We start from the raw sequence: 26,530 nt of genomic DNA on the forward strand, positions 1-26,530 counted from the left end.
ATTTCTTCCGATATAGGCTAAGTTTACTTGCCTCAAGGGTATTTTCCCACCTTGTTGTGGTTTTCTTCAACTGCTCAAGACTTTAATTCTGAATCGTGAGACATACCAATTTACATCCCTAAGGAAAATATTATCGGAATATCTTATTAAAAATGCGAGTTGATTGCTAAGTTGGGGGTGAAGTGAAGGGCCACGACGACAGAGTAACAAGCCATATTATCGGTGACTTCTTGCTGCTTGATTTCACGGTGCTTTACTCGACATTTGCGACATTGACTGATTCGGGGCATAACATTACGTAGGATGCTGCGCAAAGGAGAAGCCATCGTCTACGGAAGGTCCGAGAGGCATCTCTTGGGTAAATATAATATTGTATTTTTCGTGGCATGATGGTAGAGACCATAGGATTTGCGGAGCAAGTAGGTACCGTTACTTCTACCGCATACTCCAAGTCAACGACTCAGAAGACATGTAAGTGTGTGCCCAAGTTTCTAACGGCACGTGTATCGTATTTGCGAGGATGGCGCGTAGTTAAAAGTTCTTATTCGATATGTTTCTTAGTCCAAAAGAGGGAGAATTAAAGAAAGACTTGAAAGCGGAGGATGAGAAAGGGTGTGAGTACTGAGACAACTAGGTACTTATAGTATTTCATGCATAGCGCCAAGGCGTTTCCCACAACTCTCGATCATTGTCAGATAGATAGAGCTTGATATAGACCTTGGCTGCGTTTCCGAACCTCGCTATTTCGCGATCGATTCGATTGCGTTTAGGCTTTGCAGAGTTTCACGTTCTTCCATATGTCCATTCGTTTCCACGCCTGACCAATTACTCGAATCATAAACTGTTGAGAAAAAAGATAACGGTACTGCGGGTAAATGGATTTCGGAAACGAAAGACCATAATCGAGATTAAGACCTGAAGATACTTCTTCAGGCTCAACTTAAATCAGAACTGTCATTACTCAAGTGAGGATCAAGGCGATAACCATGTTATTATACAACTTGAAATAGCATGCATCCCAAATCTCAGCCTGTTAGATATATAGACGGCATGCCAAAAACTCCTCCACTACATTTTAAGTCCTCGGTACAAAACTGCCGCGCAATATGCAAACATACATCACCACAACAAACGTAGCCCACTATTGCCACCGAGCCCGCCATTCTCCTCATACCTCATCTTAACAGAATAGGTAAACGCGGCCCAATACGGTGCTCTAGAAGGCAAGTCAGCTACTGAATGTCATGTTCTCCGTTCCTCCCCGCAAGAAAACTCACCCGAATGTTAGCGCTAGTAGAATTGGCTGGATCTTCTCATCCGATTTCGTGGCTACGACGATGACCACCAAAAAAATATAAATAGCAAACACGCTCTTCCACAACTGAAATTTATGATAAACGGTCGTGGTAAGCGCCTCGCTCTTAAACAGCCGGATTTCTTGGATAATAGCGCCCAGAACGGCAAGACACCCAAAAAATGCACCGACGCCGGCAAAGCTGGATTAAGAAATGTTAGCTAAAACGGGCGGTGCTGTAAGTGTGGAAAAAGTATTTACAAAGCGTTGTTGGACCGGCTAAACAATGAGGCGAGCACGAGCATCGGAGCTATTATGAGGAATATGGCTGTGACGGCGGTTTGAAATACCCAAAGCATCACGAGTATATAGTCATTCCGGGTCCCCGAGCCGGTCGAGGCGAAGGTATCTTGGCCGAGTGTGATGGCCATGTTGAATTGAAGTTGACGATCACACGGAAGGGTCCAGTAGAGGTTGAAAGTCTTCAGGGGGCGGTTGGACTCAGGGGCCACGACGGGATGGGGTTATGACGGTGACCGGGACACGGAAGCGAACAATAGAGAGCGGGAAAAGAGAAGAGGGAAGTCGTCACTCGTAACTTATGCTCCGCAAGCCGTATCGTAAATAAATATACTTCGTCCGTCGAATGACTCGAAGGATGGTCGTTGGTGAAGATGCCTGAATCAGCCTCATGGACGGAAATTACAGCAGCTACGCCTCTGCCTTGCGTCTGTGGCTGCTAGGTACAAATTGTGGCTATGCCACAGCTACCCCTGAACACTCCTAGGGGAAGTGCAAACTGAGAATTGGGGAAGAAACACACTATGAAGATAAAGACGTGTTGGGTTTTTAATAAGTCATGGCACGTGTATGAAATAGTTGAAAAGTCAAGATGCTGTGGATGTATCTAGTACGTGTGGATCTATGTACTATTCCGAAACGCCTCATCAAAAAAGCCCCTGGATTTCCTATCCCAATAATAACCCTATCTGTCTGTCTTATACTACAAGTCCATTTGTCAGAGCCTCATCATGCTCTGTATTCCCCGCCAACGCACCATATACCTTAATAGGGACAGCTATCTCGAAGCTCTCACAGTCCAAGACCTCAGCAGGAGCAAGGGCTGTCCCTCTATCGTCCCTCGTGATTTCTTCTAATAGATCTTCTTTCACTGGAGTGACCTCGTTGTCCCCAAACGACAGCCGTGGAGTGACAAATTCAATGCGGATTCGCCACTCTAAACCGACTCCACTGGTAATGAACTCTGGTGTTGCTGATGTTGGTATTGTGGGAGAGAATACAACTCTTCGGGCGAAAAGGGTGGATTCTGAGTGAGATACATGTACCTTACGAGTTACACGGAGTATACTGGCCTCAGAACGTAACGCAATCGCATGATCAACCTTCTCAGACGTTTCGAGTGCCATATGTATCGCATAGCACGGAATTTCTGCGTCAGTAAAGTCAACAACAGCTGTGATAGCCTCGCCCAAACGGTACGCCGGCCTTGCGAGCATAACAACAGCTACCCGTTTCCTGCTGCGAGCGATTTCAAATCTGTTTGCACTTTGCTGCGATTCTGTCGTGATATTACTCCGCAGAATTGCCATATCTATAGCTTCTTTCGCAGTTGCAGGTTCAGCAAGCAATGACTGACGCCGATCTCTTCCTTCAGTCGGAGACAATAATCCAAGGCTTGAGTTCTGCCGTGGCCTTGAAATTAATTCGTCGACATATGACATGAAGTCACCCAGGGTTGACTGGGCTGCTTTTGCAGTGGCCTTGATTTCCAAGGTCGTCGACGATGAGAGGGCTGAGGTTGGCGGACTGTCCATAACTTTGACGCGGGCCTGATCACGTAGAATGATATATGGTGACATCAAGTCATGGCCGAGAACCTCCCCGTGGCTATTCACGCTTCCTAGGATGCGGAACGGAACTTCCACAGACCTCACTTGCTGCTCCTTAGCACCACCGGGCCTTTGGGTACCAATGATTAGCTTGTACGAAATTTTGATAGCTTTTCCACGATGACTGGGAGGTAAGCCACGAGGAAGTTTGAAAGCGTATTTGTAGCTCCTGCTCTCTCCAGGTGCCAGTTTAAGGTCGACGAACAAAATGGATTGCGGGGTGGAAAGAACAGGTATTGACCGGGAACCAGCAATGCCTCGCATCTCTTTCATACTACTGAGTTCGCCGCCTCCCAAAAGCCCACCGAGGGATTCTCCAATATTACCCCAACCAAATCCGCGGAGGAGCCCGCTATCCCGTTTATTAGTTTCGACTCCAATTACACCACCTCCTTGTCCACCAACCGCGCCCTTTCTCTTAACTTCCTCAAATGGCGCTTGGCTAATCAATGAACCATCTAAGGTAAAAGATCCATAAACTTGTGCGTAACCCATCATTAGCGTTTCTGGAGGTCGATGGTGATTCACAGGTACTAAACTCGAGGGTCTTCTCGAATGGCCTGCGTATAAGGGTGCGCGTCCGGCTGGCTGAGACACGTACTCCGAGGCAAGGGTCTCGGTAGAATTGTTGCTTAGAGAATAAAATTCTCCGCTACTCCGCGGTGTTCCTAGCATACTGGCAGGTGAAAGGACCCGTGCAACTTGAGGTGGATGGTTGGACATGTCTGAATGCGCCTCCTTCGGCCTCGGAGAAAGCAACTGAGCGTTCTCCTGGGGATTATGAGCTCCGCCTCCATTAATATTATCACCAGCTCTAGCATCTGTAGACGGTGACGTTATAGACGGGAATTTGAACCCCCGCGGAAACGATTCTGAAGGTTTCCGCCTTGCAGTAGAAGGTCCGGCAGTAGGTCCGCCAATATTTGGTGTGTTCGGTGCCGTATGCGCACCGGACTGGCGCTTCGAGAGTCTGTCGGGCAAGTCATGTTCTCTACCTAATGACGCGAAGGATGAGACGAGGAGGGGTGAAGGGTGAGTGGAGGACCGCTGGCCAGCGGGAGCTGTAGTGGATCAGCGCGATGTTCAGCATGCAAATGTACTAATAAACGTACCAGAAGGGGGACCTCCATTAACGCCCTGTCTGCGCGGAACTATGTGCAAGCTGGCTGAGCGTCCATGCCTTTTTGGACCCCGTGGTCTCTCAGTTGTATTACCATAGCCAGAAGTATCACCAAGTATACTTTTGTCGCTGGCCCCTATAGATAGAACCGAAACCGAGCGATGGTGGCCCTTCCCTCCATTCCCACCACTTCTCGGTGTGGCATTCCACGCATCAGGGGCGGGCTGTGGCCGAGCAGAACTCGCAGGGACATTCAAGGATAAGGTACTCCTATGGCCTTTGTTCGCCCATTGGGACCGGCGCGGACTCGACGCAGAACTGTTCTTAGTTTGTATGATGGGGGTTTGCCTCTGCCTATCTGGACCTCCTGCCGGTGCAAATCCATTTCCCAGTGCAGTGTGCGGATGCAAAGATGCGCGAGGTGGTGTAGGAGTAGGCGTTGCTGCAATGTTCTTGAAGGTGATTTCGCATTCGATATCCTCGCCGGCAAAGACCGTCTGCTCCGTCCACTGTACAAAGACCCTGACGTTGGTCAATGGCGACGACATGTCGATGAGGTATACTCGACGCCTACAGCTCCTCCATCGGCATCTGGTCGAAGGAGATCAGTGCTAATGTTGCCAGTCATGGGCGGCGCAACGAGGGAGCAATTGATGCTGATGAACAGCATGGGCCAGGTAGCATAATGATTCAGGTATGAATTGCTGGATAAATATAACTCGAACGTGTTCTCCTTTACATTCATGTACGGAGTACTCCGTCCTATGTCCAGATGTCCGCCTTTGATCTGGGCTCGGGCATCGCGCATAATGGTTGAGGTCGTGGCGTGGGATTAGCGACACTGCACGTAAACTTATTGTAGAGCATTCTCTCAGCCAACCAGCCGAATGTAAACAACACTACGGTATCGAGGCTCCGACATCATATGTGCAGTGCCTTGCTTGATTTCTACTCAGCCTTTCTCTTTGAACCCACCAAGCCCGCCTATTTCCGCTGCCATCCCTGAATGCCATCGTCAGAGACTGTCAAAACTCTCTGGTGTTAGCAGGACCAACATAGGTCAGCCGTGCCCCTTCCGAGCTCGAATTGTTTATTGCATTTATTGCCAGGCTAACCTGTGGAATGCAAGACTGTCAATTCTCCCAGAAACCGAAGCTTCACAATTTAAGCACGATGACTTCCTTCATGACCACAGTGTTAGTCCTCCAGTCTTCTCAATCCGATGGCGGCCTGGATATTTCAGTTCCTGAGCCCTCGCGCTGCGAAAGTGCTGCCCCCAATTTGCACCCTCACAACTTCCACCTCCGCAATGACTATTTCCATCACTGGAGATCCCGAAAAACAAGACCAAGACCCTTTTATTCAAGTCCCTGAAGCAACCTATGTGTCCCCGTACTTACAGAAAGGATTTGATAGCAACCAACGCACGAGAAACCAATTTCGACCCCGCAATGCCACGAAAGGCACGACGAGCTACCAACTACGCCAATATGCCGAGGCTACATTGGGGGGAGGTAGTCTTAAGAAAATTGTGAAGCTACCTGAAGGCGAAGATGAAAATGAGTGGCTAGCAGTCAACAGTAGGATATGATATTGGAACCATTGCTACGACGCAAGCTTACTAGATATAGTGGTGGATTTCTACAATCATATAAATTTGCTCTATGGATCGATCACCGAGTTCTGCTCCCCCCAGTCGTGTCCCGAGATGAAAGCAACAGACGAGTATGTCCACCAAATAAATGTGCAGAGAAGCTGTGTCCTGACGAGATTAGGTTTGAGTATCTGTGGCAGGACTCGGAAAATTTCAAACGACCCACTAAGATGCCCGCACCTACCTATATCGAGCACTTGATGAGCTGGGTGCAGAGTAATATTGACAACGAGGCTGTCTTTCCCAGCAGAATTGGTTTGTTTCATCATTTACGTCATGAGCTCTATCGCTGACCGTACTCAGGCGTGCCTTTCCCAAAATCCTTCCCCAGCATGATCCGGCAAGTTTTTAAGCGGATGTACCGGGTCTACGCTCATATATATTGTCATCATTACCCTGTTATCCGCGAACTTGGTCTTGAGGCCCATCTCAACACAAGCTTCAAGCATTACGTTCTCTTCATCGATGAGCACAACCTCGCCAGCGGAAAGGACTTCTGGGGACCTTTGGGGGACCTTGTTGACAGTATGCTGAGGAGCGAGTGAGAGCCTAGTATGCATTTATGAAGCAAATGGTAACATGTTTTCGGCGTTGGAGGTATGGTTGGAGTCTTTGGAATGAGGCTGGCTGGTATCCAGCCAAGGGGGTGTGGTGATAACACTGTCGTCGAAGGTTAAATGCTACCTTAAATGCGGGTACAACCATAGCAATTGCGAAATAATTTGCTTGATGAGCTTGTGACCTCATGATAGATCAGCGTGCTTCATTGTTTGGTGCACATGAACTGAGATGCTAACAGGCAGCGTGATTTTCGGCGTAGCGGGTTTTTGATATTGATAGCATTTCAGAAACAAGACGGAGCGAAGTGTGTTACAACATATTACAGGAATCCAATAATAGCCAACACTCTATGCCCATACTTAAACTTAATATTGGGCAACTCAAAAATACATGTATCCAATGGGCCAGCTCTAGCCAAGATGGGGGTTGCACAATTTGCACGTGACTGCCTTTGATCCATTCCCACGTGACCCTGAAGAAGGTTTTACCGAGCTCATCCAGCAACATCGAATCCAAACGTCTCCCTCTCGCAGCGCCCATCTCTCCGGTCCCAACCTCAATTGATCCAGCACATCATGTTCTCAAGTCGCGCCGTTCTCCGGGCCTCCGCCTCCGCCAGCGGTCGTATTGCCACTCCTCGTGCGGCCCTCACAACCTCGCAGATCCGGAACTATGCAGCTCCGGCAGCTGGCGACTCGAAACCACCCGTTGCACTCTATGGAGTTGATGGAACTTATGCCTCTGCGCTGGTACGTCCTCTCAGTTCTATTCCAGTTGCAAGATCCGAGGATGTTACAGGTGTGCAGTTGGGGGTATCGCGGATGAAATCCAGGGCTCTGGGCAAGGAAACCAAGAACGAGGAGAGAAGACTAACGTAAAGAAAAACAACAGTATACCGCAGCCGTGAAGACCTCAACCCTCGACACCACCGCGAGAGCCCTCGCCTCTCTCCACGCCGTATACACCAGAGACCCAAAGCTTTCCACCATTCTGCAAGCTCCCACGCTCTCGGCCCAGGATAAATCCGCCATCATCACCGAGCTACAGAAACACACTGGCGGCGCGGATAAGGGCGATACCGTGAAGAACTTCCTGGAGACGCTGGCGGAAAACAACCGACTGGGGCTTTTGAAGGGCGTTTGTGAGAAGTTTGGCGCCTTGATGAGTGCGCAGAGCGGGGAGGTTGAGTTGATTGTTACAAGTGCCTCGGTGCGTAGCTCGCTATCATAACCCCCAGCGTTTGCAATGGTAATAAATATGGCATTGCTAACATGTTTGGGGAATTGCAGCAATTGGATAACAAGACCCTCTCCCGTCTCGAGAACGCAATCGCAAAATCCCAATACGCAGGCCAAGGCAGCAAATTGAGAGTCACAAACAAGGTATTTAATCCCGCATCCTTCCATTTTCACGTTCGTCAGATTAACCATCCCGAAACAGGTCAACACAGATATCCTCGGCGGCCTTATTGTCGAGATCGGCGACCGGACAATCGACTTGAGCGTTTCATCCAAGATCGCAAAAATGAACAAGTTGCTCACGGATACCTTGTAGTTTATCATGCTCCTTTGCGTGGATGCTGGGAAGCGGGGTGGGGAGAGAATGGACGTTAGATGAGAGATAGGAAGAGGGATGTGGTGAGAAGACGTCATCTGTATATGATCGACACAATAGAGCATTTTTTTCTTGTGTTTTCAATGCTTTGTCTATGTAATCAAATCCGAGTGATACTAACTCAAGGCATGTTTTGTTAAAGGGTGCACCTAGATTCGAGCACAGATGCAGAAGAAGCCCGCTGACAAGTCAGTGTAAATTCTAATATATCCATCTAGCTATATCTATCCTAGCCCAAAAATTAAATCCGGCCTTTCTTTCTTATCTTCATATTCGTATAATCTATCCATTCATTTCACAACTCCGAAAATGCCATCACCTATACATCCTTCCCCTTCACCTCACCAAGCACCAGCTATCTACTGCCCATCCAACTGCGCCTCAAACTCATCGGCCCGGTTAAAATCCGCACTCTCATGGCTACGGACCAGCTGCAACTGCTCGCTAACATAGTGCGCCGTATGGATATCCGCCTCCTGGCGTTCTCTCCGGCGGTCCTCCGTCTCTGTCTCAACTGAATTCCCGACAGAGGCAGCCTCGTCGTCCCCGTTGATTGAGGACTCGAAATCGCTTCTTTGGCCTAGGGACCGACTTGTCGATGATCGACGAATCATTGGCTTCTTCTGCTTGGGAGCGCCGGCATTACGAGTAAAAACGTCGTCGAAGTAGTGGGCCATGCCCGTGGATGGTGTACGGGGTGTTTGGGGAAGGCGGCAGATCAGCCTATGTAAAGTGTTAGTACTCTTTTTCCACATAGTCATAGGAGGAGTTTAAACTCAGGGAAAGGGACTTACCCTGTATCATGAATCATCCTGGCAATCAATCCAGTCCAACCACATTGATGCGTAGCACCCAAACCGCGTCCCGTGTCCCCGTCGAAGAATTCATAAAACCATAAATTATCCTTCCAATTAGGATCAAAGTCCAACGTATCATTGCCATCATTGATAGCACGGCGACCATCATCTCCACGCGCCATCAAATGCTGCAAGCGATGTTGAATCTCCTCCGATACATGGCCAAGATGCATGTAATCGCCCGAACCGGTAGGGCATTCCACCTTGAACTGAGGGCCGTAGAACATATAAAATCGTTGAAGAGACTCAATCAGTAGGAAGTTAACACATAGCCAGATAGGGCCTCGCCAGTTGCTGTTTCCCCCAAAGAGACCACTGTCCGAGTCGCCAGGGACGTAGCTCACTTTGAATTCCTGGCCATTGACATCCATGGAGTAAGGGTGCTTCTCATGGTATTTCGATAACGAACGAATTCCATGGTCGCTGAAGAATTCATCTTCGTCCAGCATACGCTTCAAGATCTTCTCGAGGCGGTCCTTGCTCACAAGTGAAAGGAGGATTCGGTTTCCTTGTCCTCTTTTCCGGATACTAGCCATGTTGCGTTCCGCAACATCATGTCGGTTCTCAACGAACCATTCAAGCCGTTTCTTGAAGGATGGTAGCTTATTTATGAGCTCTGGCTCCAGTGTAAGAGTGGCATACAATGGAATCAAGCCGACAAGAGACCTGACTGGAAGTTGCTGGGTGTATGGCCCACTGTAGGCAATAGCATCGTAGTAAAACCCATCGTCTTCATTCCACAATGATTTCTCCTTCGATCCAGACTTGTATGTCATGGCATCACTGATCAGCATAAAGTGCTCAAAAAACTTCGAAGCGATATCTTCGTAGATCCGGCGATGCTTCGCCAGCTCCAACGCAATGTTCAACATACACAAACAGTAAAAGGCCATCCATCCAGTGCTATCGGCTTGCTCTAGAGTACCACCTGTAGGTAGCGGTTCTGAACGGTTGAATAAACCGATATTGTCCAACCCAAGGAAGCCGCCTTCAAAGACATTTTTGCCCTCAAAGTCCTTCCGATTGACCCACCAGGTGAAGTTCAACAGAAGCTTTTGGAAGACTCGCTCGAGGAAATCTAAATCCTCTCGCCCATACATCTTTCTTTCGATCTTGAAAGTGCGGAAGGTAGCCCAGGCATGGACAGGAGGGTTCACGTCCCCGAAGTTCCACTCATAAGCAGGTATTTGACCATTCGGGTGCATATACCACTCCCTGGTAAACAAATCAAGCTGCTTCTTTGCAAAGTCCGGGTCGATCATCGCCAACGGTATGCAATGGAATGCAGAATCCCAGGCAGCGAAGAACGGATATTCCCACGAGTCAGGCATGGACAAGATATCATCGAGATGCATATGTTTCCAATGACTGTTTCTAACGGCTTTGCGTTCAGCAGGAGGAGGAGGTTGTCCCGGATCCCCATTTGCCCACTGATCCCAGATAAAGTGGTAGTATTGCTTGCACCACATCATACCTGCGAATGCTTGTCGCTGGATATTCCGAAGGTCCTCGGCCATAGGCAGCGGGCTTATACGATAAAAAAATTCGTCCGCTTGGTCCTTGCGTAGGTCCATAATGCTGTCGAATAGTTCTTCGTCCATGTAGTCCTCGTATTTCTTGGAGAGCCTGAATCGGACGACAGCACACTCCCCTGGAGCAACACCGCCATTCTCGTTGAAAGCATACCAAGCAGCGGATTTGGTGCCTGTATGTTTGGGATTGACGGCTTTCTTTTCTTTGTCCACGATATAATGATGAAATGCATCTTTAACGTAGGGCTGCTCATTCTTCCCGCCATACAAGCTCTCAAAATTCGTATCGTTTTCAGTAAAGATGAGCTCTGGCTCAACATCCTGGCCACTCAATCCTACTCCAGGGGAAGGGGATAGTTGAAAATATCGTTCTCCGAGCTTGTGATGCTTGCTATGCGCAACCAAGGGACTGACCCGGTGCATGCTCGGCTTCTTGTCCGCCGATTCATGGCCCCAAGCCCAAGTATTCCTAAACCAAACATGAGGTATTATATGTAGCGGCGCAGGTTCCGGCCCCCGATTCCAAGCGGTCACTCGAAAGAGCAGCTCGTCCGGGTTATCAGTCTCCTTCGCAGTCTCAATGACAATATCCCAATATCTATCGTCCTCGAAAACTCCCGTGTCCAATATTTGATATTCCTGGTCTGCCTTGCCGCGTTTTGCGTTCTCTTCGACAAGGTCCTCGTAGGGGAATTTCCGCTGTGGGTACTTGTAGAGGAATTTCATGTATGAATGCTATTTGCTAAACGTTAGCAAAGTGATAATTCAGGGTTGGGAGCACTGACCGTAGGTGTATTATCCACATGAAAATGTGCCTCCTTTACACTCTCTCCGTGGTTTCCCTGTGGGTTCGACAATCCAAACAACCGCTCCTTGAGGAAATCACTAATAATTGATCAGCCACCGCCTATCACCTAACATACCTCACCCATTTATACTCACTCTTCCTCGTTCCAAAACGCAAATGATATGTTCTGGAGACCATGGGTATCCGAAACACCAGCAATCCCATCCTCTCCCCATCTAAAAGCTCTAGATCTCGCGTGCTCGTGAGGAAAATCTAAATGCAAATTAGTGACTCGAGTCGCGCTGACACTTTGGTATATGGACGAACTCACGACTCCACGCATCGCCATCCGCGCTGTAATCTTCTCGCACTATGGGGGGGGACGCACAAATTAGTTAAAATCCACGAGTTTTCCCACGGACGGAAGAATAGCAGTCCTTACCCGTCGCCCATTGTCGCTCAGCAACATAAGGCCCCCACCTCTTCCAATACTTCTCTCCCAGTTTATCCTGCCTCAGGCGCTTCTCCTCCTCGCACAGATAATCATAATCCTCTATCTTAACCATGCTGTTATGCTACCGCTAGAAGGTACCGGTACAACGCCAGGTAGGTAGGAATGTAGCACAGGAGCCCACTGTCACAGAACCTGTGAAATAGCACCCCTCTATCGCTGCTAGACGCAATGGGCAAATGCTATCGATATTGGCTTGTCCGAAAATAGACCGGGGGAAACGACAGTGGCAATAGCAAATCAAGGCAATAGGGAGGGAAAGGGGGGGGTTTTTTTTCTCGTATGAAATCGTGGTGTTCTAGACTCTACTTTTACGGTACAAAGTTCTTATCAGGCGCTGCAAACCTGTACCTGGTAGCCCTGATGTCACTGCGCTGCGAGCGCAGCGGTGGGCTGTGGCCGTGCGTTGGATTGCTAGCGTTGCGCACTGCTAATGATGCCCAATGATCTACCATGGCACGGACTGTGATGTTGACATTTCTACAACATAATTAAGCCTCGAATACTACGTGGTTATGGTAGTGTGTGGAGACCGCTAGACATTCTGAAATCCTAGGTTCTAATTGTGGTCATATTGGTGAAGGGGGCAGCTAGTTCATTACTGGGGAAAAATGACTATTCAGCATCAAGTCTCACAATGGCACAGCACAAATGTTCTCTCCTGGAAAGTCAAATATGGGGTCTATTTGAACATGGATTAGATTCAATCGTCATCTACCCAGCTACGCTATGCAGTATATTTGCCCCTCCACATATCATAGGCTTTCCAGATGGCTTGCCCAAGTTTGAGCTTGGGACCATTCCTTAAACAAGAAGATCAGGCGCCCCCGTGCACGTATCTTCCTCATCTCTTCCTCTCATACCACCCTCTCCGGTATGCATCCCCTCCCCTCTTACATCTCAGGTCGCCTTCCATAGTCCAGGAAGACGGAGATGGTCTTGTCGGAACGTGTACAAAATCAGGCCGCGGATTCGGCTTCGTATAGCGCGCCAGGCCAGCTTGGCGCGCCGTCTTTATACTGGTATGCATGCGATATGCAACCATATAGGAGCCGGAATGAATGGACGGCGTTTTGTGTTCTCTTTATTTTTCACTTCCCCCCTTCTCCTTCCAAATTTCATTCATTTCAGCCTCTGATCACCAAACCATGGCGTCTTGCGCTCGCGGGAACGAATTCTTCTTCTTCGCCAGAGGAACAGCAAGAACTAGAATCATCGTAACCACATCGGGAGCCTCCGCAGTCAAGCTTGACGCGATCACCAGCACGGGTGATCCCGTAGCGTTCACAGGTGCAGCTCAACGACGAGGAGCTGTAGTCGCTGAGAGAGCTGGCGGAGCTCGGTGAGCTGCTGTCGGAGCGGCTCGACAAGCTGGAGCCGACTGAGGATGGTGGTGAGGAGGAGAGCTCATAATCATCGTACTCGTCGATAGTAGAGGCGCTGAAGCGCGAAGTCAACTCCTCGACGGTTGGCGCGGCGTAGTCCAAAATGTGCTTTGTCGCATGGGGAGTGACTGGCTTTGGAGACTTGATCTGCGAGACAGAGAGGGGACGTCCCTTGGGGATATCGACCGTCAAACTGTCACGGCGAGATTCACGGCGGCTGGAGGATGAGGAGTGCTTATCTCGGGAAGAGGAGTGCTTGGATGAACTGCTCTTGGACGAGGAGTGCTTGGAAGAGCTGCTGGATTTCGAGGAGGACTTGGAAGAGGACTTGTCACTTGGGACATCGAGGATGTTCAAAACACGTCCTGTTGTGGGCTCGGTGGTGGATGATTGTGAAGGGTCGTGGGATACGTGGTAACCATCGATGATGTAATAGTACCAGTATCGTTGTCCGGGCTGGAGAGTTGCGCCCTGGAATCTGAATTTGCCCTTCCACGAGCCGGACTTGGAGGAGGACTTGTCCTGAGAAAGGGGAAGTTGGCCAGAGTAGTTATCCCAAGAACCGAGTAGGTGGACGGTCTTAACGCTGGAGGACGTGCGCAAAGAGAAAGAGAGTTGAACGGCTGCCATTATTGTAGATCTGAAAAAATGTACTTGTTGAAATTGAATAAATTGCAGTTTGTTCGAGCAAGAAGAGCTAGTTTTGGTGATGAGGCGGATTGTGTAGTTTGCAAAAAATTAATTAAGTCGACCAGCAACGTTTGGGGCTGAAAATTAAAAGTGATTGATATTATGAGACCGGCTCAGGTACGGGAGTAAACAAATAACGAGAAAAAAGGGACAACGGAGAAGAAGGACTAGCTCTTGAAGATTGATTGATTGCTTGCTGAGGAGAGAAGAGAGGAGATCTTGGGGCGGGGGATGGCGGTTCATTTATGTGGTTGGGGGCAGTGCGGCCGGCCTGTCAGCCATGGCCCGGCTTGCTCACGATGCTGAATGGTGGAGGGTGGTTGTGAACGCCAACTCGAGCGAACACTGGCGACGCCCATTTTGGGGTTGTGGCACCTGGACATCGATCACGGCGCGGTGATTGGCAGACGTCTGTCACTCGATAGACTTTCTGCAAGTCCCGGCGCGTACGCAGGTGAGCGACGGCAACTAAACAGCTTTGGGATGCCAGCGACTAAATCCCAGCGCCCATACGAGCAGATACAGCCACTCAGCGCGGCGCAGACAGCGATGGCAGATCATCGCTTAATGCTTCGCAGCAACCACATGCAGCAGCAGAGCAACTCTTCCACAGAAACAAACATCCGGCCAATAGCGGATCGGGGGCTGACATATAGGAAGAGGGCGATATCAAGCTGAGTGGGAGAGAGCGAGAGAGAGAGAGAGAGAAGATGACACCAAAGGGAGACTTGAACCTCGTCCCCGACACGGGAAGGCGACGGGTCAAGCCGACTGGGTAAGTGAGTTCCCATGGATACCCTCCAGTCTCCCGCAGCCATGAATGATGCTTCGCATGTCAAGTCTCGGGGGAAGAACCGTTGGCTAATAGCCCTGAAGTGGTCACACGAGGACGAGGACGAGGCCGCGACCGGCTGGCACTCTGGGGCCCGGAGGAGGGTAGGAAACTCGCAGCATGGCGAATGGAGGCTGAGGAAGCCAGCCTTTAAGCTTATCGCGAGGTTCCTGAGAAACAGTGCCAGTGTCATGTCATCGCAAGACATCGTCCATATAAATAAACGCGTTTAATCCAGGGCGACGTCTTCGAATCAAATCAGTTGATGTGGTCTCCTACGGAGTAGAGCACCAGGACACCCTCGATCTGCCAGGACACGACCTTCGCAATAACGCACCTGTATTTCGACAGCCTCCAGCTTGTGAAAACGTTAATGACATGCCGCGCGACTTCACCTCGAAGTTTCCCCGCACTGGGACTCTGGGAGAGCCTGGCGAGGGTTGCGCCCGGCTGCTGCGAACCAGTTCAGTTCAGTTCCTTGTCCAGCACCGAGATGCATGCAAGCTGAGGGGAATTGTGATTCTTGTGCATGCCAGCCATACCTCCAGATTAGCTTGGGCGGGTACGAAGTAGTATAGGTGTCAGTATAGAGTAAAGATGTGGGTGGGAGACTCTCGCGTGGGTCGGTGGTACAGTCCAAGGGAGATCTTCTCGATTGACGGTCCGAAGGGACGCACGCGGGGGGGGATATTTTGGTACGTTGCATTGTACTTCCGTACTAACTCGGCAAGGAGATGCAGCCCACCGCTCCAGTAGGTAAGGATGTCGTATGGCGGTGTATGTGTAGGTAATCGTAGAGGACGACATCGAAACTATAGTACTCGGTAATCTGTACTTACCAGAGAATGCGAGGAGATGTGGTTGTGGGACGAAAGGTCAACAAATACATGTCCAGACAGTACAATACGAGTAACCAGAGAGAGAGATATATGAATAGGTACGAAGTACGAAGTATATTATAGTACATGGATTTCGTAGGCGTGATGGAAGCCATGAGTATGCAGATCCTGAGGCACCTGCGAGGTATCAGGCATATACCGGGAAGCCTGCCGCGATTTCCGCCGATCACAGAAGTCACATGATAGGATCACGTGATCCAATCCTTCGGACTGCATGGATCGGGTTAATCCATATAGGCTAACTGTGGATAAGCTTCCGCCTCTCTAATTCTCAAATAGGTGGTGCTTAAACGGTTGCGGACAGGTAGCTATTACTCGCAGGCCGGTACTATTTTCTATTTCCGCTCCATAGGCGGCGGGGCGGAAGAGAGGAAGGGCGGAGGACGGCGGGGTGGAAGTGGGGCCTAAGGCAAATAACACCAACTACTACCAATTTTGTCAGGCAGCTACACACCATTCTTTGTACCTAAGTACCTTACCTAGGTCCTCGGAGCAATTCGGGATACCCAGTTGGGAACTCACAACTCCTCCAAACCCACTTGCTGACGTCCAAGTCGTGTCAACAATAATGGAATGCAACATGTCCTCTGTACGAAGTATAGTATGATGCTACCACTAACACTAACCATAGCACTACGCACTGCGCACTGCGCACTGCGCTCTACGACTACGCACTACGGATCCTGTTGGTATGGACCTGCCCCGTAGGTGTTTCTTCCCCGTGGGCTGTTCACTGGTACAGCCCCCGTCTCCCTGCCTGCCCGTCCCCATACGTACCAGCGTACCTCCTATCACCAAGGTACTCACTCCTGACAGGCTCCTTACAGGCTCACACACTTACACTGCCTTACAGTGACCACAGTAGTGACTCCAGTAGCCCAATATCCATTCCCGTGGGCTCTCCCTACGGACGCCACCATCGTCATCACTCCACTGCCGACTGCCCGAAACCCACCTGGGCACCCGCAAAACAAACCACTCCAGTCCCTGAAATCTTAAGCCGACCTGTTCAATCTTCAATCTTCAACGTACGAAAGTCCTGTTTACATGGTACATGTACCGACCTAGTTACCTACCGATGTGGCTGAAAGGGAAAGATTAATACCTCGTACGTAAGAATATACTCCTGATGTACATGTACCGCTCATACTCCAGCTCCTTGCCCTCTCCAGTGTATTTGACCAACCGCCGGTGAGTCCTCTATAGCCACTATGCAAGAATGCAATAAAGCAAGCACCGTGAAAACTCGTTTACAGGTTCATGTTCACATTCACGTTCACATTCGCAAATCCTCAGACGGTTCAGCGGCAGCCGCAAGGAATAGTGTGGGGCGTCAAACCACGAAATAACCAACCGGTGCTTTTTGGTTTTCGTCTTCTCGGGCAAACCACAAACCAGCATCGGGACTACACTGCGTAACTACGTACTAAATGACAACTAACACTTCCCTGTCGCGGAACCCATGCAGATCTCGGCTGCCCTGAGCTCGTGGGTGTCTTGATTTCCAGGGTCCAGCACTCAGGGCTGTTCAAACTCTGTCCTCCTTGGTATCGAATGCAAAATATTGATGTTGGCTGAGGAGACAGAGGCAGGCAGTCTGTTTCCCCATACTATTGCTCAGCGGCCGTGCTAGAACCCTCTTTTCCCCCCAGATTCTATCGACCTCTTTCCACTTTTACTGAGTCAGTAGGCTACAGTAATCGCTGAGAACCTGGGGTTTCCTTCTGTGTCAACGTTTCTCCGGCCTCTCAAATGTTAATCTTATCTTGCCCCCCGGGGACCATCCCGACAATTGTCTACCCTCCCTACGAATAACAGCTCCGTCACGCATAAACAGTATCCACAAGCGTCACCACACCACTGCAGGCAAAACATCTCTTCACTCCACTCTCTCCACACATATCTGACACGGTCTTGCTAATCCCTCCGCCTTATTCGGCACAAACAAGTTGGCTTTGTCCGCTGGAGGTGGCTGAGGTATATATACCATTAACCCGTCCCCCACGTAGACTGGCTTGTCATCTACAGCTGGCTGTTCTACATTTGCTGGTTTCCACTCACTATTCAAAAACAAAGCACTTACTCCCAGCAAGCTCCTATTTTGTCGCCCCAATCATCAAGATGGCTGAACGCTCACAATCACTCCAAGGCTTTGCAGCCTCAATAGAAACTGCAAGGCACGAGTTAGATGCCATGCATCTAGAAAATGAACCCACCTCATCCTCAACCACTCCAGAAATGTCAAATAGTCCAGCGACTCCTGGATCTCCCGTAAACATGACCGAGCTTTCAACTGCGGATTCGTTTGCATTTGCCTTCGATATCGATGGCGTCCTCGTTCGCGGTGGCAGGCCCATCCCAGAGGCTATTGAGGCCATGAGGGTTTTGAACGGCGAAAATGAGTACGGCATGAAAGTGTAAGTACAACATCTCAAAAATCCACACCTATAATTTCTAACATGTAATAGACCATATATCTTCCTTACCAACGGTGGTGGCAAGACAGAGGCAGAACGTTGTATTGATCTGTCTGGCCAACTGGACATTGTTGTCTCCCCAGCACAGTTCATTTGTGGCCATACCCCCATGCGGGAAATGGTCGAGAAATACAAAACTGTTCTTATCGTTGGTGGCGAAGGCGAGAAATGCAGACAAGTCGCCGAAGGCTATGGCTTCCGCGATGTGATTACCCCTGGCGACATCATCAAGGACAACGAGGCCACAACCCCTTTCCGGAAGTTGACCCCAGAAGAACAGGCCAACTCGAGAATACGGAACTACGGCGAGACCAAGATCGAAGCTATTTTCGTCTTTGCTGATAGTCGTGACTGGGCTGGCGATGTCCAAATCATGCTCGACCTCGCCATGTCCAAAGGCGGCTATATCGGCACTCTTTCAGACACCTTCGACGAGGGTCCACCCATCTACTTCTCTCACAACGACATCGTCTGGTCAGCCGCCCATGACAATGTCCGTCTCGGCATGGGCGCCCTCCGGAAGACAGTTGAGACGCTATTCAAGAACATCACGAGCAAGGACCTCGAGACCATCGCTTTCGGAAAGCCTCAAATCGGCACGTTTCAATTTGCCACCCGCCTCCTACAACAGTGGCGAAAGGACGAACATCGCATCAACCGACCTCCGGAGACCGTCTATTTCGTCGGCGATACCCCCGAGAGTGACATTAGAGGCACCAACGAATTCAACGAAAAAGCGAAGAACACCTGGTACTCAATTCTCGTCCGCACAGGTGTTTACCAAGAAGGCACTGAACCCGCCTACAAGCCGCAAGTCACCGTGGATACCGTGCTGGACGCGGTAAAGCACGGCATGAAGAGAGAAGTCGAAAAGAAGAAAGCCCAGGGCGCGAACAGCATGCTTCCTCTCGACAACCTCGAGCTGAAAGCCCTATCCCTGGATGGCGAAAAGACTGCTACTACCCATCCCAGGATCTCGATCTTGGAATGCAGCGGACCAAATACACCCGCGGGAGCGTCGACTCCGATTGCTTAGACTTAGAATTGTGCAATTTTTTTTTCACGGCGTTTGTTTATCATGGCACTTAAAATACCCCCAGAATACGACCGCGTTGAGTTGGGAAACTCGGGCTCGGGAAGGAATTCTTAGATCATTCATAGAAAATAAAATACTAAAATGCACTACCTGTCAAAACTTGTTTTCGTTTTCTTGCACTTACATTTGCTACGTTCCCAGTGCCCCGTCATCCAGACCAAAAGTAAATTGCTGCAGACCTTGGATTGATCGTCGAATCACTCAGACCGCCTGTCTCAAATATTGGGACCTTGAGAGATAACCAACCAATCCTACAGTTGCAACTTTTCCATTCGCTGGCGTTGCACCTTTTGGTACTCGAGTAACACAACCACTGCAACTATCCTACGATTACTCCCAGCATAGTTGGCCGGGTGGCTGGTTTGTTGGATTGCACGGACGCCTACATCACCAACCAACAGAGTCCAGTTTAATGGCAGGATATGGGGTTTCGCCCTGAATTAATGTCTAGGGTGAATCCTGGAATCTGGACATTCGCGCAGTTCGGGCGTTCTTACTAAAGGTGGAGCGGTGTACTTTATTGACTCGTGTTGTTGCGCTAACAATCTTATAGGGAAGCTGGTTACCCCTTGATTATTGTTAAGGTACCTATGTATTGGTTGGATTTGTTGTGTTGTAAGCTACAATTTCGAGGGTCGTTATGACAGAATCGGGCTTGTTTTATTATATAAATCCGTCATGGTTAGGATTAATATCTCCAAAAGCAATTGTTTCGATCTCAATTAACATCTCATGTACTACGTAATGAGGCAAGACTCGTAGAACAGTTACCAGGGGGCAAAGGGGTTGATCTCCACCTTAGCTGCTTATCGATACGATAAGGGGAGAGCCATAGGAGGGGTAAGTGGTACTGAGAAATTGACGTGGGGGCCGTTTCATTCGTCTCCGAAACCAAACATCGGTGAAGGTTTCGCCCGAGCTTAGAGCAATAACCAGATAGTTTCAACGAGCAAAGCAAATGCAAAGCCAACTAGTCAATAATTAATAGACTACACAGGCTCCGTTTTCAATTATTAGCTTGTTTGACCGAATAAAGCTCCGCGCTCGACATCCCTTACAAATATGGCAGATCAACCCGCATACCCCATAATCGACTCGCACATCCACCTCTTCCCCTCTTCCGAGCTCGATACCCTTGCTTGGAATAAGCCAGAGGGTCCTCTCTATAAGCAACACTCCCTCGCCGAATATGCCTCCGCGACAGGCGGGCCTAAGAACCTCGAGGGTTTCATATTCCTCGAAACAGACCGCAAACACGACCTCGAGACCGGACTCAAGGATGGCAGCGGTTGGGAGATGCCGCTTATGGAAGTCGAGTGGCTGAAGAGGATAGCGCTGGGCACACCAAAAGAGGGAGAGGGACATAGTGAGGATGATAAGAAGTTGTGTTTGGCTATTGTGCCCTGGGCGCCGCTCCCCAGTGGTGCTGAGGGGATGCAGAGATATGTCAAGGAGGCTGCCAAACATGCCGGGGAGGCGTTTAAGAAGGTCAAGGGATTTAGATATTTGGTGCAGGATAAGCCGAAAGGGGTTATGCTGCAGGATGGGTTTATTGAGGGGTTGAAGTGGATGGGCCAGAAGGGGTTTGTGTTCGACTTGGGGATTGATCAACATAATGGGGGGAAGTGGCAGTTGGAGGAGGCTTATGAGATGATTGAGAAGGCACACGAGGGTGTTTCGGAGGATAATAAAGTGACTGTCGTTATCAGTAAGTTGTCCTGGCTCTTTCCTGGTGCTACTTGAAGCCTAATTCATTATCCAGATCACCTATGCAAACCCGACCTCTCAGTCTACAACCAGAACGACCCCGCCTTTGTCGCTTGGAGGACCGCGATGTTCAAACTCAGCAAATGCAGCAAGACGTTTATGAAGCTCAGCGGATGCTTCTCGGAGATGCCAGCATCCCTCAAACAAGCACCAGTGCTGGAAATATTCGCCGCTCTTCAGCCATACCTCGTTGTAATCCTAGCTACATTTGGGTCATTCAGGATCATGTTTGGATCAGACTGGCCTGTCTGCACAATTGGCGTCGATGATGCATGGAAGAAATGGAGGCAGGTGGTGGAGAAATTCTGCTATTTGGCTAGTCTGAGCGAAGAGGACCAAATTATGATTTGGAGCGGGACTGCTATCAAGGCGTATGGGATTAAAGAGCTGATGTGAAGCAGAATTTGATTGCGAAAAGGCTGCTAGGTACTTATTCTAAAAGTTAATGCATTTTGGAGCGAACGGTTTCTTTCCGGATGGGATTGATATCTCTAATCTATACCCTCTCGCTTCAATGTTAATTGGCTTGGGGCCAATAGGGCAATTCGCTCATGCTAGGTTGAATAATATAAAGTACCTAGGTATGCATACATGGTATCAAGGGACTTGACTATTGTGTGATCGCGAACCCCCTGATAATAGCAGGTCTCCAGCAAGGGGCTATGGCCTAGGCCTAAGCTACAGGTTCCTGCACTTGGCCAACTACTACCTCAAGTTATTCTCTCCTATTGCGATTCATGTACAAGCCCAACTCCAAAACTCCCGTGGCGGAGATCTGCTACCATTGCAGGTGGGAAACCTTATCCACCGCATCCCACTCTCTGTACAAACAATAGGTACCCCTCGTTGACATCACACTAATAAATGGCCCGTCTCGCCCTGCATTCCCCCGAAGACTGCCCTCGGCATTGTCCCATCTTCCCGATGTCGCGCACATATAGTCCCGCAGATACCCATCTTTCATGCATCTCCGAGTCCTCATCGTGTATATAATAGGTCGTTACTTGTTCTTGTAAGCACAGGAAATTGTTTGAGTCTAAATACAAAGACAGCGGAGTAAGTTCCTACTTTCTAGCTAGATATATGATAGCTCTTTAAGCTATGCCTAGCGTTTCGAACCCCATTCCCCATTCCCCAGTTCCATTCATCCATTAAATCATAGCTAATGCTGATTTAATTCTGTTTGCAGATAATACAATACAAAACCATGGTTGCCAAACCTCCTCCAGCGGGCGTCTATGTCCCCGTCCCAACCTTCTTTGTTTCCAAAAAGGCCGCAAACTATAATGCAGTGTCGGCACCCGTCGATCCTGAGACACAAGCTGCACATTCGCTGCATTTAGCCCGTTCAGGAATTCAAGGTCTGGTTGTACTAGGTAGCACGGGCGAGGCAGTCCATCTGTCTAACAAAGAGAGGTTCGAAGTCCTCTCAGGAGTTAAGAAGGCTCTGGATGGCGCCGGATTCAAGGATTATCCTATTATCGCCGGGACAGCATCGCAGAATATTGAAGAAGTTGTAGAGCAGTTAAAATCTGCGAAGGACGCCGGCGCTCAATGGGGACTGTGTCTTGTCCCCGGATATTTTGCGGGTGCTAGCACGGAAGAGGGCATCATACAATGGTTTACAGCTGTAGCTGACCAGAGTCCGATTCCAGTTTTGATGTATGTTTGCTCCCCGTTTTCATTTATACGACTTGCTAATGCGGCACGACTAGTTATCATTACCCTGCGGTATCAAACGATGTTAAAGTTACGCCTTCGACCTTTGCAACGCTATCGAAACACCCCAATATCGTGGGCTGCAAGCTCTCCCACGGCGATGTCTCCTATCATGCTCAGATTGGGGCGAATCCCAAAATTGACCATACCAAATTCCATACTTTTACTGGGTTAGGCCAGCAGCTCCTTGCAATTGTTACTCTGGGCTGCGCGGGCACCATCGATGGCACTGCGGGATTCTTCCCAAAGTCTGTGGTGCGGTTGTACAACCTATCCCTGAAGAACCAGCCCACGGATGAAGAGGTTAAGGAGAGGAGATTGCTGCAGTATAAAGTTAGTTCGGTGGAGGAACTTGTGGTGAAATATGGTACGGTAGGAATTAAGGAGGCCATTAGTAGAGTTTTGGGGATGGGTGATGTGGATGGCACGAGACTGCCGCTCCGTGGAGGGATACCTGGGGGCGATAGGGAATGGGAGAATTGGAAAGAGGCGATTGGTGATTTGCAGGCTGTGGAGAAATCTTTGTAGGCATATAAGACATAATCTAGGAATGCAAACTCATTGGAACATTAGACAGACTTTGAAGGTATATATTGTGCTGACAGAACTACTCTACTACTTAAGTAGTTCGTATCTAAATGTTTAGGTTGAGTTGAATAGAGTTGAGTTGAATGGTAATATTTACCATTCTGAATATAATCAAAAACTACTGAAGACGCCTGATTATTTAATAGAGAGGCCGATTACATGAGATAGCAGCCTAAAAAGGGCAGATGGATGGCATTGAACGAACATAACTATTTTCCCAACATAAATGCTCTCCTAACTTGAAGTTGATATTTAAAATGACAAATTTACACAGGTTTATTCACGTCACTTGATGTTGCCTAGTTCAGGGTTTCAAGGCATTAAATATTACAGCTCTGATGAAGTAGTGGCATGGTACAACGCTTTGATCACGGTCCCCGCCATCCTGCTCTAAAATATCCGTTTGACTTTTTAGATGTTGGCCATATTTAGACTATGACTCTGTAGGAGTATGATGCCTCGTATCAAAATTTTCCCACTTTAGTCATGTAGTTTAGATGCCGGAGCATGTCAGCGATGAGAACTGAATATATGCTGAGTGGTTGGAATCGGAGGAAAGACTATCTTCATAGGCTGCTGAGGGATGCAAACCAGCATGGTTCCCTAACGTTTGCACCATAATTGCACTAGCAACGACAAAAAATGGAAATATATCAACGGTGTGAGTAAAAAATTCATAAATGTTGAGAATATTAGCAATGACTTCGCAAAATGAAGCCGATGAAGCAGGGTTGAAATGTGTCAATGGTTAATTCCATCTATGAAAAAGGGCAAGATATGCTGGATTATGAGATGGGTGATTGAATAGAAATCGGGCGTGGGTACTGGGAACCTGAGTATCGTAGTCCTCCTAGATGTGCAAGTCAAGAATGGTTGTTACGAAATATTAAGCACGCCTAGCAGCTTAATCTACTAAAGCTCCAAGAACACTGATATCGATACAATCCCGATACGTTCAAACTCAGGGACGAGTCCAGGAACGATGGTATTCCAAAAACACATATTTGTAAAACACCATGCCGACAAACACTGTAGCTGTTTTAGAAAATCGTGACTTTTTGCATTCCTACCCATCCTAAACGCCTAATGAATGCGAGCAACGGCAAGACACTCCCAGCATGGTATGATACATCATTTCCCAGATCTAGAAACCCAAGTTGACACTTCCACGCCAAAATTGATATCTGCAGCTCGCTGTGCACCACGCCTTCGCAGCTGTCGGTCGACTTAAACTCTAACCTTTCTCGCCTCCTTCTCCACCACCTTAAGTAAGTCCTTATAGACCTCAACATATTCCTCCTCTCCCTCCACCTTCTCCTTCTTCCCACTCTTCTCGCTCACCATAACCACGCTTGTAGGTCTCTTCGTATTGCCCGCAGCTCCTAGCTCTGCTCGGCTTGTGACGAAGATATAAGGCACGTTGTGGTCTTCGCAGAGTACTGGGATGTGTGATATGACGTCCATGGGCGAGATGTCTGCAGCAAGTACAACAATGCCAGGAATGTTGGCGGAAGAGGCGGAGGGGGCGCCGAGAGGAGATTTGCGAAGGGCTTTAACAACTTCTTTTACACCACGCTTGAGAGTCTTGTTCTTCGCCGCTGTAGTGTTACGCCAAAAATTAGCTATTGATCTATCACAAAAAGCAGAGGAAGATCGACTGGGAATGCTTGAAACTAACCTTTCTTAACACCTTTCAGCACCTTCTTCGCAACCTTCTCATCTGCCAGTGGATTGGCAAAGGGAACCAGTGCTCCAATAGGTTTTGCTGCGCCTGCTATCTCCGCAATAGCCTCGCCATCCTTCACAATTGATACCTCCATATCATCATCTTCGTTCTCCTGCGACGGTGATTGTGGCTCCGATGCTACTTTCACAGCAGCGGCGATATTATCACCACTGAGCTTCGACTTCTTGTCCTTCTTTGACTTTTTGACACCATCCTTCTCGCTGCGCTTTTCTTTCTTCTCCTTCCTCTCCTTGGTGGACTTGTCTTTGCCCATTTTTTCTAGTTTAGGAGATTGCTGATGAGGTTGTGAGGGGTCGACGTGCGGATTGAATTGGGGGAACAATTTTAACTTTTCGTGGTCGGAGTCGGTAAATATCTTTTGCGATTGGGGATTTATTTCTCGGCCCGCTAGGCCCGATATGGTCGGCAACGAGGGAAGCTCTCGAGTACCAAGTACCTGGCGTAGTGTTTGCCAATCCGGTCGACAGAACATTTAAATGAAATTCATCAAAATAAAGAGCTAGAATTAGGTCTAATTATTCTATGGAGGTGGATTTGCCGTTCGGGCTGAGGCTGAGGATCCTCAATATGTTCAGGGATTGGGGGCTTGTGAAGTAGTTGTTTATCAGAACAGACGCAGGGTACTGATACATTGAATACACGACATGAAGCTTATTTGAGTGCCGAACCATCCATTGTAATGCGGTCTAGTACTATACACAGTTATGGGCTCTATCCCCAATTCACCCCAGAATCCCCCGTACTATCTAATAAACATCCATCCATCACTCGTCAGAACCCTCGCCTAAAGAACAACACAAACTGTTTAGTAGAGTACTTAGGATAACAGAGCTCGCACTCTACTCATCCGCACCATATTCAAGACGGCCTGCTTTCGAGTTCAGATATTCGTTTCTGTGAATGCCCATATTAGCAAAGCCCCTTCCAACCCCGACGTCCGGAGGTGAGGTAGAAGATACGAACCTCTCAACAGCCCAGCTCATCGCAGCGTAGGCGACGACGAAAGGAGGGACGACGTAAAAGACCTGTGCAGAGAATCGCCTCCAGGTGTTGAAAATGGCTGCATGGAGGGCGCCAGCGAGAGGACGTTGACGATTGGCGCTGAGACCATATGTGATGATACCCTTCTGGGGTGGGGAGCCTGTAGTTGCCATGCATCAGTCGTGTGCCATCGAATATTGTCCCCTTCTCCGAGTTCCAATTCCAATTTATCATGGCTTTGTCGACATATCTATATCCATTCGACTTCCCGGATATCGCATTGCATCGAATTATGTATGGGTTGATGCCGATTTAAGCCAGTATTCGGGAAGCAACGCCGCGGAACAGAACAATCAAGACTCACCAAGGTGGCCCCAGTTTCCAATCCACCTGTAAACCACCGAAGTCAGCACCGTGTATATTTAATATCTCTTCAAGCTCCAATGCCATCGTCAACTCCACAGCCGGGACGTGGGCTGATTGCGAAAGGCTTTTTTTGGATGGCCACT

General features: G+C 48.9%; 10 protein-coding genes across 10 annotated transcripts; 5 read left to right on the top strand and 5 right to left on the bottom strand.

Moving 5' to 3' along the window:
- Nucleotides 1–2,292: 2,292 nt before the first annotated feature.
- On the bottom strand, nucleotides 2,293–4,872 carry BP5553_00267 (Uncharacterized protein; the record flags this gene model as incomplete). The annotated part of the gene is made up of 2 exons (XM_032008890.1): nucleotides 2,293–4,265; nucleotides 4,317–4,872. The coding sequence occupies 2 exons, from the start codon at nucleotides 4,870–4,872 to the stop codon at nucleotides 2,293–2,295; spliced, it is 2,529 nt and encodes an 842-aa protein (XP_031872944.1).
- Nucleotides 4,873–5,633: 761 nt separating this feature from the next.
- BP5553_00268 (Mob1) lies at nucleotides 5,634–6,523 on the top strand (the record flags this gene model as incomplete). The annotated part of the gene is made up of 4 exons (XM_032008891.1): nucleotides 5,634–5,904; nucleotides 5,956–6,049; nucleotides 6,100–6,233; nucleotides 6,282–6,523. The coding sequence occupies 4 exons, from the start codon at nucleotides 5,634–5,636 to the stop codon at nucleotides 6,521–6,523; spliced, it is 741 nt and encodes a 246-aa protein (XP_031872945.1).
- A 591-nt stretch (nucleotides 6,524–7,114) lies between these two features.
- On the top strand, nucleotides 7,115–8,093 carry BP5553_00269 (N-terminal of the delta subunit of the F1F0-ATP synthase; the record flags this gene model as incomplete). The annotated part of the gene is made up of 4 exons (XM_032008892.1): nucleotides 7,115–7,288; nucleotides 7,431–7,748; nucleotides 7,829–7,921; nucleotides 7,980–8,093. The coding sequence occupies 4 exons, from the start codon at nucleotides 7,115–7,117 to the stop codon at nucleotides 8,091–8,093; spliced, it is 699 nt and encodes a 232-aa protein (XP_031872946.1).
- Nucleotides 8,094–8,512: 419 nt separating this feature from the next.
- BP5553_00270 (Uncharacterized protein) lies at nucleotides 8,513–11,895 on the bottom strand (the record flags this gene model as incomplete). The annotated part of the gene is made up of 6 exons (XM_032008893.1): nucleotides 8,513–8,876; nucleotides 8,948–11,277; nucleotides 11,328–11,427; nucleotides 11,485–11,602; nucleotides 11,661–11,699; nucleotides 11,772–11,895. The coding sequence occupies 6 exons, from the start codon at nucleotides 11,893–11,895 to the stop codon at nucleotides 8,513–8,515; spliced, it is 3,075 nt and encodes a 1,024-aa protein (XP_031872947.1).
- Nucleotides 11,896–12,967: 1,072 nt separating this feature from the next.
- On the bottom strand, nucleotides 12,968–13,855 carry BP5553_00271 (Uncharacterized protein; the record flags this gene model as incomplete). The annotated part of the gene is made up of 1 exon (XM_032008894.1): nucleotides 12,968–13,855. The coding sequence occupies one exon, from the start codon at nucleotides 13,853–13,855 to the stop codon at nucleotides 12,968–12,970; it is 888 nt and encodes a 295-aa protein (XP_031872948.1).
- A 3,912-nt stretch (nucleotides 13,856–17,767) lies between these two features.
- On the top strand, nucleotides 17,768–19,159 carry BP5553_00272 (putative cat eye syndrome critical region protein 5; the record flags this gene model as incomplete). The annotated part of the gene is made up of 2 exons (XM_032008895.1): nucleotides 17,768–18,063; nucleotides 18,115–19,159. 2 exons carry the CDS (start codon nucleotides 17,768–17,770, stop codon nucleotides 19,157–19,159), a joined length of 1,341 nt encoding a protein of 446 aa, XP_031872949.1.
- A 1,122-nt stretch (nucleotides 19,160–20,281) lies between these two features.
- On the top strand, nucleotides 20,282–21,382 carry BP5553_00273 (Amidohydrolase 2; the record flags this gene model as incomplete). The annotated part of the gene is made up of 2 exons (XM_032008896.1): nucleotides 20,282–20,927; nucleotides 20,982–21,382. The coding sequence occupies 2 exons, from the start codon at nucleotides 20,282–20,284 to the stop codon at nucleotides 21,380–21,382; spliced, it is 1,047 nt and encodes a 348-aa protein (XP_031872950.1).
- Nucleotides 21,383–22,193: 811 nt separating this feature from the next.
- On the top strand, nucleotides 22,194–23,233 carry BP5553_00274 (uncharacterized protein; the record flags this gene model as incomplete). The annotated part of the gene is made up of 2 exons (XM_032008897.1): nucleotides 22,194–22,648; nucleotides 22,702–23,233. 2 exons carry the CDS (start codon nucleotides 22,194–22,196, stop codon nucleotides 23,231–23,233), a joined length of 987 nt encoding a protein of 328 aa, XP_031872951.1.
- A 1,287-nt stretch (nucleotides 23,234–24,520) lies between these two features.
- BP5553_00275 (uncharacterized protein) lies at nucleotides 24,521–25,293 on the bottom strand (the record flags this gene model as incomplete). The annotated part of the gene is made up of 2 exons (XM_032008898.1): nucleotides 24,521–24,891; nucleotides 24,972–25,293. The coding sequence occupies 2 exons, from the start codon at nucleotides 25,291–25,293 to the stop codon at nucleotides 24,521–24,523; spliced, it is 693 nt and encodes a 230-aa protein (XP_031872952.1).
- Nucleotides 25,294–25,879: 586 nt separating this feature from the next.
- On the bottom strand, nucleotides 25,880–26,194 carry BP5553_00276 (uncharacterized protein; the record flags this gene model as incomplete). The annotated part of the gene is made up of 2 exons (XM_032008899.1): nucleotides 25,880–25,934; nucleotides 26,004–26,194. 2 exons carry the CDS (start codon nucleotides 26,192–26,194, stop codon nucleotides 25,880–25,882), a joined length of 246 nt encoding a protein of 81 aa, XP_031872953.1.
- Between the last annotated feature and the right edge of the window lie 336 nt (nucleotides 26,195–26,530).

This window comes from Venustampulla echinocandica (assembly GCF_003357145.1).
Source record: "Venustampulla echinocandica strain BP 5553 chromosome Unknown scaffold_0, whole genome shotgun sequence".
NCBI classification, from domain to species: domain Eukaryota; kingdom Fungi; phylum Ascomycota; class Leotiomycetes; order Helotiales; family Pleuroascaceae; genus Venustampulla; species Venustampulla echinocandica.